This window comes from Nerophis lumbriciformis, linkage group LG12 (genome assembly GCF_033978685.3).
Source record: "Nerophis lumbriciformis linkage group LG12, RoL_Nlum_v2.1, whole genome shotgun sequence".
Lineage (NCBI taxonomy): Eukaryota > Metazoa > Chordata > Actinopteri > Syngnathiformes > Syngnathidae > Nerophis > Nerophis lumbriciformis.
Window position 1 is genome coordinate 9,261,897 of NC_084559.2, and position 13,749 is coordinate 9,275,645.

The following is a 13,749-nucleotide window of genomic DNA, read 5'->3' on the forward strand; positions in this document are numbered from 1 at the left end:
TGTGTGTTATTGTCAATGATGGCAAACACACGAGCGTGGTCATGTGACAATATATCATGTGTTGTTGTTGTCAATGATGGCAAACACACGAGCGTGGTCATGTGACAATATATCATGTGTTGTTGTTGTCAATGATGGCAATCACACGAGCGTGGTCATGTGACAATATATCATGTGTTGTTGTTGTCAATGATGGCAATCACACGAGCGTGGTCATGTGACAATATATCATGTGTTGTTGTTGTCAATGATGGCAATCACACGAGCGTGGTCATGTGACAATATATCATGTGTGTTGTTGTCAATGATGGCAAACACACGAGCGTGGTCATGTGACAATATATCATGTGTGTTATCAATGATGGCAATCACACGAGCGTGGTCATGTGACAATATATCATGTGTGTTGTTGTCAATGATGGCAATCACACGAGCGTGGTCATGTGACAACATTTCTGACACTCCTTTGGAAGCTGCTGACGACATTATTAGTTGGGATGTATATCATGTAAGTAATCATCAGATGTTATATTTTCTATGTTTTCACTATGATAAAGAGATAGTTTTGGGGAGAAAATAATGTAATTGGTGTCGCAACCTTTTGTTGTTTAAATATCTATTTTTCTGTGTGGGACTTTAGGCCAGGTGACTTTGCATCATCAACACTCCTTCACAGCACAAATATGACAAGACTAAATAAAGCATGTCGTCGCCCTGCTTTTGGCATCCATAAAAGCCATGCAGCACCTTATTGTCGTCACTCACTCTGGCAATGTGTCCTCGCCCAACGTCAATACTCGCTGCTTTGCTCAAAGTGACCTGCCCGGATAGAGTCAGGGGTATGATTTTGACTGACACGACTCCATTGTTAAATAAATGACTCCATCACCGCTTCTCCTACGCACTTGGTCGCTTGATGCACGACAGCACTGATCCCTCTTTTTGGTCTTGTCGCCTGAGAATTAGAATGTTCATACAAAGCATTTGAATGTACGGAGCCCCTAAAGGGACATAGGGGGGAACATTTTTTTTATAGTTTATTTATTTTTTTATTTTTTTTAGACATGTATCTCGTGCGCACGAGAAACTTTTTATAAAGTTAGAAAAAAAAAGAATTTTTTTTTTTTTTTTTTTTTTAGACATGTATCACGATACATGTCTAACAAAAAAATAAAAATTATAGTTTCTCGTGCGCACGAGATACATGTTTTAAAAAAAATAAAATAAAAAAATTATAACATTTTTTTCCCCCCATGTCCCTTTAGGGGCTCCGTATGAATGTCTGGCTTGTCTGTTTTTTTGTTTTGTTTTTTGCTTTGTACTAAACATGTTTAACACAATTGTGAGGGTTTAATTTTTTTTATGGCTTTTTTTTTTTTTTTTTTTCCTTTTTTATTTCACTGTGTTGTTCTGGCCAGTGTCCTAAAGTGAATCAATTCTTAATAAAAAAAAATCTATTTGACTTGCACTACTGTGTCTTTCTGGTGTTGCGGGGCGGTGTAGCTCGGTTGGTAGAGTGGCCGCGCCAGTGACTTGAGGGTTCTAGGTTCGATTCCCGCTTTCCGCCATCCTAGTCACTGCCGTTGTGTCCTTGGGCAAGACACTTTACCCACCTGCTCCCAGTGCCACCCACACTGCTTTAAATGGAACTTAGATATTGGCTTTCACTATGTAAAGAGCTTTGAGTCACTAGAGAAAATCGCTATATACAGTGGGGCAAAAAAGTATTTAGTCAGCCAGCAATTGTGCAAGTTCTCCCACTTAAAATGATGACAGAGGTCTGTCATTTTCATCATAGGTACACTTCAACTGTGAGAGACAGAATGTGGAAAAAAAATCCAGGAATTCACATTGTAGGATTTTTAAAGAATTTTTTTGTAAATTATGGTGGAAAATAAGTATTTGGTCAATAACAAAAATTCAACTCAATACTTTGTAGTATAACCTTTGTTGGCAATAACAGAGGTCAAACGATTACTATAGGTCTTTACCAGGTTTGCACACACAGTAGCTGGTATTTTGGCCCATTCCTCCATGCAGATCTTCTCGAGAGCAGTGATGTTTTGGGGCTGTTGCCGAGCAACACGGACTTTCAACTCCCTCCACAGATTTTCTATGGGGTTGAGGTCTGGAGACTGGCTAGGCCACTCCAGGACTTTCAAATGCTTCTTACGGAGCCACTCCTTCGTTGCCCGGGCGGTGTGTTTGGGATCATTGTCATGCTGGAAGACCCAGCCACGTTTCATCTTCAAAGCTCTCACTGATGGAAGGAGGTTTTGGCTCAAAATCTCACGATACATGGCCCCGTTCATTCTTTCCTTAACACGGATCAGTCGGCCTGTCCCCTTAGCAGAAAAACAGCCCCAAAGCATGATGTTTCCACCCCCATGCTTCACAGTAGGTATGGTGTTCTTGGGATGCAACTCAGTATTCTTCTTCCTCCAAACACGACGAGTTGAGTTTATACCAAAAAGTTCTATTTTGGTTTCATCTGACCACATGACATTCTCCCAATCCTCTGCTGTATCATCCATGTGCTCTCTGGCAAACTTCAGACGGGCCTGGACATGCACTGGCTTAAGCAGGGGGACACGTCTGGCACTGCAGGATTTGATTCCCTGTCGGCGTAGTGTGTTACTGATGGTAACCTTTGTTACTTTGGTCCCAGCTCTCTGCGGGTCATTCACCAGGTCCCCCCGTGTGGTTCTGGGATTTTTGCTCACCGTTCTCATGATCATTTTGACTCCACGGGATGAGATCTTGCGTGGAGCCCCAGATCGAGGGAGATTATCAGTGGTCTTGTATGTCTTCCATTTTCTGATAATTGCTCCCACAGTTGATTTTTTTCACACCAATCTGCTTGCCTATTGTAGATTCACTCTTCACAGTCTGGTGCAGGTCTACAATTATTTTCCTGGTGTCCTTCGACAGCTCTTTGGTCTTGGCCATAGTGGAGTTTGGAGTCTGACTGTTTGAAGCTGTGGACAGGTGTCTTTTATACAGATAACCAGTTCAAACAGGTGCCATTAATACAGGTAACGAGTGGAGGACAGAAGAGCTTCTTAAAGAAGAAGTTACAGGTCTGTGAGAGCCAGAGATCTTCCTTGTTTGAAGTGACCAAATACTTATTTCCCACTATAATATTTAAATTCTTACAATGTGAATTCCTGGATTTTTTTTTCACATTCTGTCTCTCACAGTTGAAGTGTACCTATGATGAAAATTACAGACCTCTGTCATCATTTTAAGTGGGAGAACTTGCACAATCGGTGGCTGACTAAATACTTTTTTGCCCCACTGTAAATATAATTCACTTCACACACTTCACTTGTATGAATGGTACAGTTTAATGTAAGGGTTCTTAACCTTTTTGACGTCGGGGGCCCAACTGTTCCAATACAGAGGGTCCTGGGGCCCACTTCAAATATTAGTCACCTTGCTCTCGATTTGAATCATATTCAACAATTAAAGCTAACATACTTACGGTTTACAACCTTCTCAAATGATATCAAACCATGTGTTAATCACAAAGATAATCATTTAACACATAAAGCTCAGGCTGATTATAGCCAAATATACTGAATGGACTCATAAATAACTGACAAAACTCATTTGCAATACATACAATTGTGTTGTGCTAAAATAAAATAATTTCATAATGAATGTTTCTTAACTAAACGGTCAATAAAATTAAAGTGCAAATTAATATACAGCATCACCAATTTAGTCATGATGTTTGTGCCTAAAAAAAACTTCTCTATGTTTACACTGCAGGCTAAAGTGATCCAAATCTGATTTTTTGTCATTTTATCTGATTTTTTCCCAGTTTTTTAGACTGCAAGTCATTGGCGTTGTTAGGCCTATTTTAGGGGGGCTCAAGCCCCCCTAAAATATTCTTAAGCCCCCCTAAATAATTTGGTGTTTTTTTTTACAAATAAATGCCGACATATTCATTATAAAGTGGCCCAAATATGAATTTAAATAAATAATCATATAACCTGTTATTATTCACTCAGTTTCCCCTCACTTCGTAGCGTAAGGTAGAGAGCCCCTTTCGTGCATCGGTATCCAATCCATTCCACTTGTTCATATAGAAAATGCCCACATCACTCAAATTCCAGCCCGCATTTTCTCTGCGACCTTGCCTGCGGTCCTGCAGGTGTACGAAGCATATTATCTTCCTTTACAATGAGTGAAGCTGCACAAAACCTTGTGTGTGCAATTGTAAATCATTTATTTTTTAAGTTTTGTGTTTCTTGTAGAATCTATATAAAGTAATATACATTAGCCTATTGTTAAAATAATGAAAAAAACATCATTAAATATATTTGTTTTATTGTATTGTTACATTAATAGCTGTTTTATTATTATAGGATGACTTGTTAAACATGTAATAGGATATTCAGAGGGAGGAAAAACCAAGACATTTAATATAAAATGAATAAATACATAAAAAGAAAAAGAAAATATATGGTTAAAAGCCATCGTCCCGGGGAGCATTTCATTTCGTCCCGTGCATTTAAAAATAATAATAATAATAACAATGAATAATTTCTAAGTCTTTGTTAGCCGTTTGTGAAGTTTTGTGCTCGTGCGTAACATTCGCTCGCATCCTGTGCATCTCCTGGGGGCAAAGCCCCCCCTGTCCTTAAAAGCTAGTGACGCCCCTGCTGCAAGTAAAATATTATTTGTAATTTTTTAAATCAATGTCGCTTTCATTCACTTCGATAAAGTTTAAACAAACGAAGTTGACCGGCAGAAAGTCGCTACTAGTACAAAATAAAAGTCGTCACACCTTAAAATGTGTTTTTTTTTTTTTTTTACATGAAAGTACATTTAAAGTAATATAATGTGTATATTTATATTACATTTGAGAGGGTTCTAATGTTTTAATGGCTGTTAAGTAAAGGAGACACAGACATCTGCGGGACCTTTATTTTTCAACTCACATGTAAGCAAATGCACCACAACGTCACTTCCGGTCCTTCAACAATCGCTATTTCTTCGGATTGATTGATTGATTGAGACTTTTATTAGTAGATTGCACAGTACAGTACATATTCCGTACAATTGACCACTAAATGGTAACACCCCAATAAGTTTTTACACTTGTTTAAGTCGGGGTCCACGTAAATCAATTCATGGTAAAAAGTATACACGCAGCTGCCGAAACCCGGGATCGAACCAGGGACCTTTAGATCTTCAGTCTAACGCTCTCCCAACTGAGCTATTTCGGCGTGTATTGCCGATGAAATCCAAATACATATTCATGTGTTACATCTGGCTATTATTTGCCCATTATTGATGAGTGATGCACCGAAAATTAAGTCGTATTAAATAGAAACCAAAACCGGATGTTGTAATGAAATATTCACTTCCGCCGGCGACTGCTTTTTTTTCCCGGCGCACACGAATGACGTCGCTCGCCCAAAGATGACGAAAAAATTACATTCAGGTCGCATCGCGTTTAGACTGAAGTCACATTTGAAAAGATCAGATTCAAAATGGGATTCAGGACTAATTCCTGATGTGACCTGAATCAGATTTGGAGCGTTTTCACTGGCAAAAAAAAAAATCAGATCTGTGCATACTTGCCAACCTTGAAACCTCCGATTTCGGGAGGTGGGGGGCGGGGGCGTGGTCAGGGGTGGGGAGGGGCGTGGTTGGGGGCGTGGTTAAGAGGGGAGGAGTATATTGACAGCTAGAATTCATATATATATATATCTACATCCTGAAAATATGCAAACAAAACTGTGTTTAGATAATTGATACTTCAAACTTGCATAAATAAGTCTTAAGGAATATAACATAACTTGGCTTCTGAGAGCTTCAAAATGTAATGAATAAAATGCTAAAGTTGTTGATAAACAAGCAATTATTTTAATAATTAAATATGGTCATTTTAAATTAATTATGATCATTTAAAATTAATTATTTCAAATATGTTTATTTTAATGTATAATTCTATGGCTGGATGTAATAAGGAGTCAGAAAAAATACAAATAAAAATACAATTAATTTTGATGTTTTTAGCAAAATATAGTAAAAATTTATTTCGTTTTTTTTTTTTTTAAATTAATAAATATATGTATTTTTAGGTAAGATAAAAATAATAATAAAAATTATCTCTAGTCTGGATGATTTAGTTCTTGTCACCCTGTTGTCCTCCCGTGTGAAAAAAGGCTGTCCTCACTCAGGTCCGCATGGAGCTGGAGGGGGCGTGGCCTCCAGCTCCGGCTGAAAATCGGGAGATTTTCGGGAGAATTTTTGTTCCGGGAGGTTTTCGGGAGAGGCGCTGAATTTCGGGAGTCTCCCGGAAAATTCGGGAGGGTTGGCAAGTATGGATCTGTGTCAGGTGAGGGCAAAAAATAAAATAAAATCTGATTTGGTGTGCAGTGGGAACATGTTTACACTGCAGGTCAAAGTGGCCCAAATCCGATTTTATTTTAAATAAGATTTTTTTCCAGCTGACTGTTTACACTGCAAATAAAATTTGATTTTTATCAGACTCCAGTGTAAATGGGCACAGGCCCCACTTGCATGGACACTTGGATAATGTGAAAACCAAAGGAAGTTGACCAGGAGGAAGTCGTTACTACTACAAAATAAAATAAAAGTCAAAACATCTTAAAAATGAGTGTTTTTTACGTGAAATTAATTTAATGTGTGAATGGATGTGTATAGTAGTGATGGGTTGATGAGGCGTCATGAAGCGCTTCGACACATTGCAAAACTGTATTGATACTGTGTCGATACTGTGTCACTAAATACTGACATCTGCTGGACATTAAAAATCCCTACAGGCAACCTATGGACCGACTCAACTGACACTGATTTGATGCCCTAGTACAGGGGTCACCAACCTTTTTGAAACCAAAAACTACTTCTTGGGTACTGATTAATGCGAAGGGCTACCAGTTTGATACACACTTAAATAAATAAATATATTGTCATTTGTAAGTTACACGTAAGTGTGATTTAAACAAGAATACCTAAATAAATTTATATATATAAAAAAATGGGTATTTCTGTCTGTCATTCCGTCGTACATTTTTTTTTCCTTTTACGGAAGGTTTTTTGTAGAGAATAAATGATGAAAAAAAACACTTAATTGAACGGTTTAAAAGAGGAGAAAACACAAAAAAAATTAAAATAACATTTTGAAACATAGTTTATCTTCAATTTCGACTTTTTAAAATTCAAAATTCAACCGACAAAAAGAAGAGTAAAACTAGCTAATTTGAATTATTTTGAAAACATTAAAAAAATAATTTATGGAACATCATTAGTAATTTTTCCTGATTAAGATACATTTTAGAATTTTGATGACATGTTTTAAATTGGTTGAAATCCAATCTGCACTTTGTTAGAATATTTAACAAATTGGACCAAGCTATATTTCTAACAAAGACAAATCAGTATTTCTTCTAGATTTTCCAGAACAAAAATGTTAAAAGAAATTCAAAATACTTTGAAATAAGATTTAAATTTGATTCTACAGATTTTCTAGATTTGCCAGAATATTTTTTTTGAATTTTAATCATAGTAAGTTTGAAGAAATATTTCACAAATATTCTTCGTCGAAAAACCAGAAGCTAAAATATTTATTATTCTTTACAATAAAAAAAATAAATAAATACTTGAACATTGATTTAAATTGTCAGGAAAGAAGAGGAAGAAATTTAAAAGGTAAAAAGGTATATTTGTTTAAAAATCCTAAAATCATTTTTAAGGTTGTATTTTTTCTCTAAAATTGTATTTCTAAAAGTAATAAGAAGCAAAGTAAAAAATAAATGAATTTATTTAAACAAGTGAAGACCCATCCATCCATCCATTTTCTACCGCTTATTCCAAGTGAAGACCAAGTCTTTAAAATATTTTCTTGGATTTTCAAATTCTATTTGAGTTTTGTCTCTTTTAGAATTAAAAATGTCGAGCAAAGCGAGACCAGCTTGCTAGTAAATAAATAACATTTAAAAAAATAGAGGCAGCTCACTGGTAAGTGCTGCTCTTTGAGCTATTTTTAGAACAGGCCAGCGGGCGACTGATCTGGTCCTTACGGGCTACCTGGTGACCGCGGGCACCGCGTTGGTGACCCCTGCCCTAGTATATACAATAATATAAACCAAGTCATTGTATTTCATTTAGCATTATTTCATATCTTCATTTAAATAAAAATATATTTTTATCTTTTTTAGATACAGTCAATAAATAATGTGAACATGTATCATAACATGGAAATCTAAGAGAACGTGTTGTGGATGATTGTGGACTGGGAATTTTTTTAATTTTATTTTTTTACACATTTTTATTAAAAAAAAAAAAAAAAGTTTCAGAAATCAACGGTCAACTTTTACAACTGTGCCATCAGCAGTGTCCTCACTTACGGATTTTTAGTGTGGTTTGCTAGCTGCACTAAAGCGAAATAACAGGCCCTCCAGCGAGTGGTTAAAGCGGCGAGGAAAATTACAAGGACAATACTCCCAGAGATGAGTGCCATGTACACAACTTGCTGCCTAAAGCGAGTACACAACATCCTGAAGGACAGATACCACCCAGCACATGGCATCTTCAACCTGCTACCCTCTGGAAGGAGGTATAGATGGATTGGCGCCAGGACCACCAGAATGTCTCACAGTCTGTATCCCCAGGCTGTGAGACTGCTAAATGAACAGCCTGCCTCTTTGCGTGGGGGAGATGGGGGTTTTCTTTGTGTGAAAAGGATTTGGCTTTTCCGTTGGAATGCCAGATCAATTAGAGCAGCCGGTTAAAATGATCTCCTAAAGCTTTAGTAAAACTTGAAAATATTCCAATTCTGTCTTGATGGTCCTTCTTACTCAGCATATATGTCATCGAAAGAACTTGGGATTGACCAGTAACTTAGATTCCCTGGGAGGAAGAACTGGTCGACGCAACACTAGTGAGGAAGTAGGATGCAGGGTGATAACTAGTGAGGAAGTAGGATGCAGGGTAATAACTAGTGAGGAAGTAGGATGCAGGGTAATAACTAGTGAGGAAATAGGATGCAGTAATGGTATCCTGGTGTGTTTATGCTGAGCGAGGCAGTTTCTGCAATCCTCTTGGCGCTCTCTCTCCCCCCCCCGTGCCCCCCCCACAGTGCTGGCAGGTTGGCAGACAGACCACCATGCATGCGCCAACACAGCTGCCTATTGAGAAGCGGCGTTACGGACACAATGTGAGCCACAGACTTGCTGCATCAACACCACCGACCTTTTTCTGCTGCTGTGGCCGTAAATAAACCATAAATAGCCCTGGTGCCCGGCCCTGGAGTGGCTCAACCACACCAAAACAGCAAGCGGCACTGCAAAGAAGGACAGCATACCCCAGGTAACGTCTACCCAGGTAACATCTACCCAGGTAACGTCTGGATGCTCAGTGCTCAGTGGGAAGGGACTTTTGAAGGATTTTGTGTTCAGCCAATGTCCTATGTAGTGGACATTTTAGGTTTGCATGTTTGAACGCTGACAAAAGACATAGGACCTAAACCAAATGTCCACTACAGAGGACGATAGGGATCAGCATGACTTTCAGCATGTATGTGTGTGGAGTTAGTAAGCTATAAAGGTAAATGCAAATGACATGATGGTGTGTGTGTCGCCTTACAGGAGAGGAGCGACTGAAAGGATGTCGGAACAACAAAGTGCTCCAGAGCAGCTGGCAGCTGGCAAGAGCCAAGGTGGAGCCGGGGCCACATACAAGGTATCGCCTCACCTTCATACATCTTTTTATTACTTTAACCTCTTAAGGCCCAACCTGTTTGTTTACATGCTTTTTTTTTAATTTCTCTTTGCTATTTGGGCTTATTGGACCCTAATCAGAATTAAATCTAAAAATCATCTTTTAATGTGATGTACTTAGTCCATAAGTACACAAACGTGTACTTTATGTTTGGTGACATGCAATTTTTTATTTTTACACTTTTTTTCTCCAAATTCCATTGTATGTTATACTCTTCTGACACCACCAGATGGCAGTATAAGTGTCCACATAAGTGGCCATAAGACCCCAATTCAGTAGTGTACACAATTTTGGAAATAAAAGCTAAAAGGTGCTGTCCACGCATGTGGCCACTAAGCCTTTAGAGGTTAAGCACACTTTTGGAATTTGGATGAAATATTATTAACTACTTGCATCATTTAAATGAACCTAATCAATAAATTAAAGTTGACTTATATAGCCCTAAATCATCAGTGTCTCAAAGGGCTGCACAAGCCACAACCACATCCTCGGCTCAGATCCCATTCTTAAAACAATATTTAGACACAAATACAATTTTATTGACAAAATGTCAATAAAATTGAATGTTTTAATCCAGGGGAGTGAAAGTCAATGAATTAATGATCAATGGCCCCCGGGATTATATTTGATTAGTTTTAGAACCGGCACACAGGCCACAGCCGCCCGCTGCTGTTTTGCACGCACCAATACTCCATCAGTGTTGGCGCTAGGAATTTTCCAAATGGGGACCCCATCAAGTCATAAAAATGGGGCCCTACGGTAAATTTTTGGGGTCCCACTTTTTTGTAAGCGTTTTGAAAACAAATGATAAATGTATGCATTATCCTGTAATATCTCACATTCTATATTGTGTTCTGGAAAAAGGTTGTCATAAATGTTACTGAATTCATTAAAAAAAATATACACAAAAGAAAACACATTTTTATGCATATGTAAATGTATTCAGTTATAAACGTTCATTCACTTTCTTCTTTCCTTCATGGATCTAAAGCAGGAGTGTCAAAGTCATTTTAGCTCAGGGGCCGCGTGGAAGAAAATCTATTCCCAAGTGGGCCGGAACGGTAAAATCATGGCATGATAACTTAAAAACAAAGACATTTCCAGGTATAGCTCGGTTGGTAGAGTGGCCATGCCAGCAACTTGAGGGTTCCAGGTTCGATCCCCGCTTCCGCCATCCTAGTCACTTCGTTTTCAGGAAGTAAGCAGTGTTGCCTAAAATGCAACGGTTTTTCGGTAATTAAAAATTTAGACTGTATTACTAACCGTCGGGAATTTTACCGCGGTTTATCATCATACCGTTTACCGTTACATCGGGGCGGTATAGCTCGGTTGGTAGAGTGGCCGTGCCAGCAACTTGAGGGTTCCAGGTTCGAGCCCCACTTCCGCCATCTTAGTCACTGCCGTTGTGTCCTTGGGCAAGACACTTTACCCACCTGCTCCCAGTTCCACCCACACTGGTTTAAATGTAACTTAGATATTGGCTTTCACTATGTAAAGCGCTTTGAGTCACTAGAGAAAAGCGCTATATAAATATACTTCACTTCACTTTCTTTTACTCTGGCCAAAAATAGAACCAGCACATTATGAAAACGTACAAACTACAAATAATCCTCTGGACAAAACACTTTGAATGTGTTGAAAATTCTGAGGAAATTGGCACAGCTTCAAAAACACAAAGAGCTTAGACTTAGTCTCAGTGTATCTACTAGAGATGCGCGGATAGGCAATTATTTCATCCGCAACCGCATCAGAAAGTCGTCAACCATCCGCCATCCACCCGATCTAACATTTAATCAGAACCGCACCGGCCCGCACCCGCCCGTTGTTATATATCTAATATAGACGATGCAAGGCATTAGTGAGGTTATAAAGCTTTTGCCTGTTAAAGAAAGGAGACTGATCCAATGCAGCACAGACATTCGCGTGCCACGCTGTCACGACCCAGACGCACACCAGTGCGCAATCATATGGGAGCCGCGCTGAGCGCACCTCCAAGCGCGTCTCGCTGCCGGCGACGGCCGGGTATGGGCCCGACGCTCCAGCGCCATCCATTTTCAGGGCTAGTTGATTCGGCAAGTGGGTTGTTACACACTCCTTAGCGGGTTCCAACTTCCATGGCCACCGTCCTGCTGTCTATATCAACCAGGGTGAGCCCCACCCCTTTCGTGAGGGCACTGCGCGGAGTGACCTCTGTTATGTGGGTAACAACATTTAACTATGTATATATATTTCCCAATTGGTTTAACTGCCACCCGCCTGAATCTATTTAAAATCTAATTTTTTTTTATTTCAACCGCCCGACCCGACCCGCGGATAAAATCTAATTTTGTTTTTATTTCAACCGCCCGATCCGCGGATAATCCGCGGATCGGGCGGTTGTGTCCGCAAACCGCGCATCTCTAGTATTTACAAAGCCAGGATTTAACTTGAAGTCCCAGTCTTTCTGGGATTGAACAAAAAACACAACATGTAAATTCTTCTAGGTATCAAACACCTCCTTTGTCATGTCCACGTATCCATCCAGTGCTAACTCAACAAACCCTAAGAAACGAAGGTTAAAACTATTTGAAAGGGTTAAGTTTTCTCGTTTTTGACAGCGACATTACGGGGGATTAAGGATGCCAAATGATCATGTGGTCCAAGCAGAAGACATAAAACAGCAGATTTTAAGTTTCATTTGGGTCGAGGAGGAGTGTCACGTTCAAACACTGAGGACATCTATTAAACAAGACAAAAGGCAAGGAATCAAACAAACAGAATTCAATTTGGACTCAATATTGAGGAGAGACATGGCCACTGCACTCTCTGTACAGTCCTGCACCACGCTCTGACGAAGAAGGTTTTCGTCTCCTCTTTTATTAGATGTTCAATGTTCACGCACCAACACATGTCTCATTAGAAATAGGAAGTATGTAAAACAGTCATTGTTTTCGGTCTCATTGAAGTCCAAGAAGAGGATGTCTCGGGCTGGGCTCTTCCTGGATCCAGCCGGGGCAGGTGTTGGAGGACAATGGATAACCCCTCCCGTCTCCTGACCACGGCAACTTCAAGAGGGCAGCGGGTCGTAAATAGCGTTGACCTCGGTTACCAAATAGTTGGAAGAGAGTTTGTGAAATATTTCAAAGAGAGTTCGTTTAACACTTCAAAGAGAGTTCCTCTGGAAGTTTTAGCAGATCCTGCCATCTGTCCGTGTTGAAATCACAGTGGCGTTTCACGAGCCTTCTTCCTCTTGTTAGGCCTCGAAAGACAGCATTCATAATACAACGTTTCTTTTGTGATAACTTACAAACAATTATTCCAACAAGGAGGAGCCACAGTCACCCTTTACTGTATACCTCTTGCTTGCCTAGCAGAATTGCTATTGTGACATCTAGTGGACACATTTGGAACAACAGTTTCTTTCATTTAAAAAAAAAAAGCAACTTAATCTAATACTTGGCAAACTCATCACGCAGGCCGGATAAAACCTGATCAGGCCCACAGGCCGTACATTTGACATCCCTGATCTAAACTTTACCTGCTGCAGGTATTGTTTTCTATATTTTTATTGTAATATTTTCAGAATGTGTTTGTTCTATTTTTGGCCAAAGTAAGACAAAGAAAACAATCTGAAGTTTGTCTTCATTTTTTAGTTTTAATGCCATGATTTTAATAGTCCGGTGCACACATTTTCCTCCACGCGACCCCTGAGCTAAAATGACTTTGACACCCCTGATTTAATCTAATATACTTAATTTATTTGCTCAAAACAGTTTCCCCTCATATCATTGATATTTTAAATAAGGTTGAAGGTGTCAAGACTTGGACTATGGCGTGGTTTGTTCTCCCGTGGTGCAAATGAACATTTGGACCAGATATGACTTGCAGGTGAATACATATTTAATTTTACAATAACAAAAGGAACAAACTAAAGGCGCGCACAAGGGCGGAAGTACAAAACTTGACTATAAACACAAAACTTGCACAAGGGCAGAAACTATGAACAATTAA

The 13,749-nt window shown here is 39.2% G+C and overlaps 1 protein-coding gene and 1 non-coding gene across 5 annotated transcripts in view; one reads left to right on the plus strand and one right to left on the minus strand.

The window, feature by feature from the left end:
- Nucleotides 1-5,164: 5,164 nt before the first annotated feature.
- On the minus strand, nt 5,165-5,237 carry trnaf-gaa (transfer RNA phenylalanine (anticodon GAA)). Its single transcript has one exon. It is a non-coding gene; the product is annotated as a tRNA-Phe (tRNA).
- Nucleotides 5,238-9,194: 3,957 nt separating this feature from the next.
- The window catches only part of LOC133622903 (beta-crystallin B3-like), an 11,253-nt gene continuing 6,698 nt past the window's right edge, over nt 9,195-13,749 (plus strand). Inside the window, exons 1-2 of one of the 4 annotated variants that reach the window (XM_061985745.2) lie at nt 9,195-9,348; nt 9,627-9,720. In XM_061985745.2, the coding sequence (XP_061841729.1) occupies nt 9,646-9,720 (75 nt within the window). In that variant the 5' untranslated portion in view covers nt 9,195-9,348; nt 9,627-9,645. Of the gene's footprint in view, nt 9,379-9,623; nt 9,721-13,749 lie in introns of all 4 variants that reach the window. The other 3 variants (XM_072914214.1, XM_061985746.2, XM_061985747.2) reach the window with 3 other exon arrangements.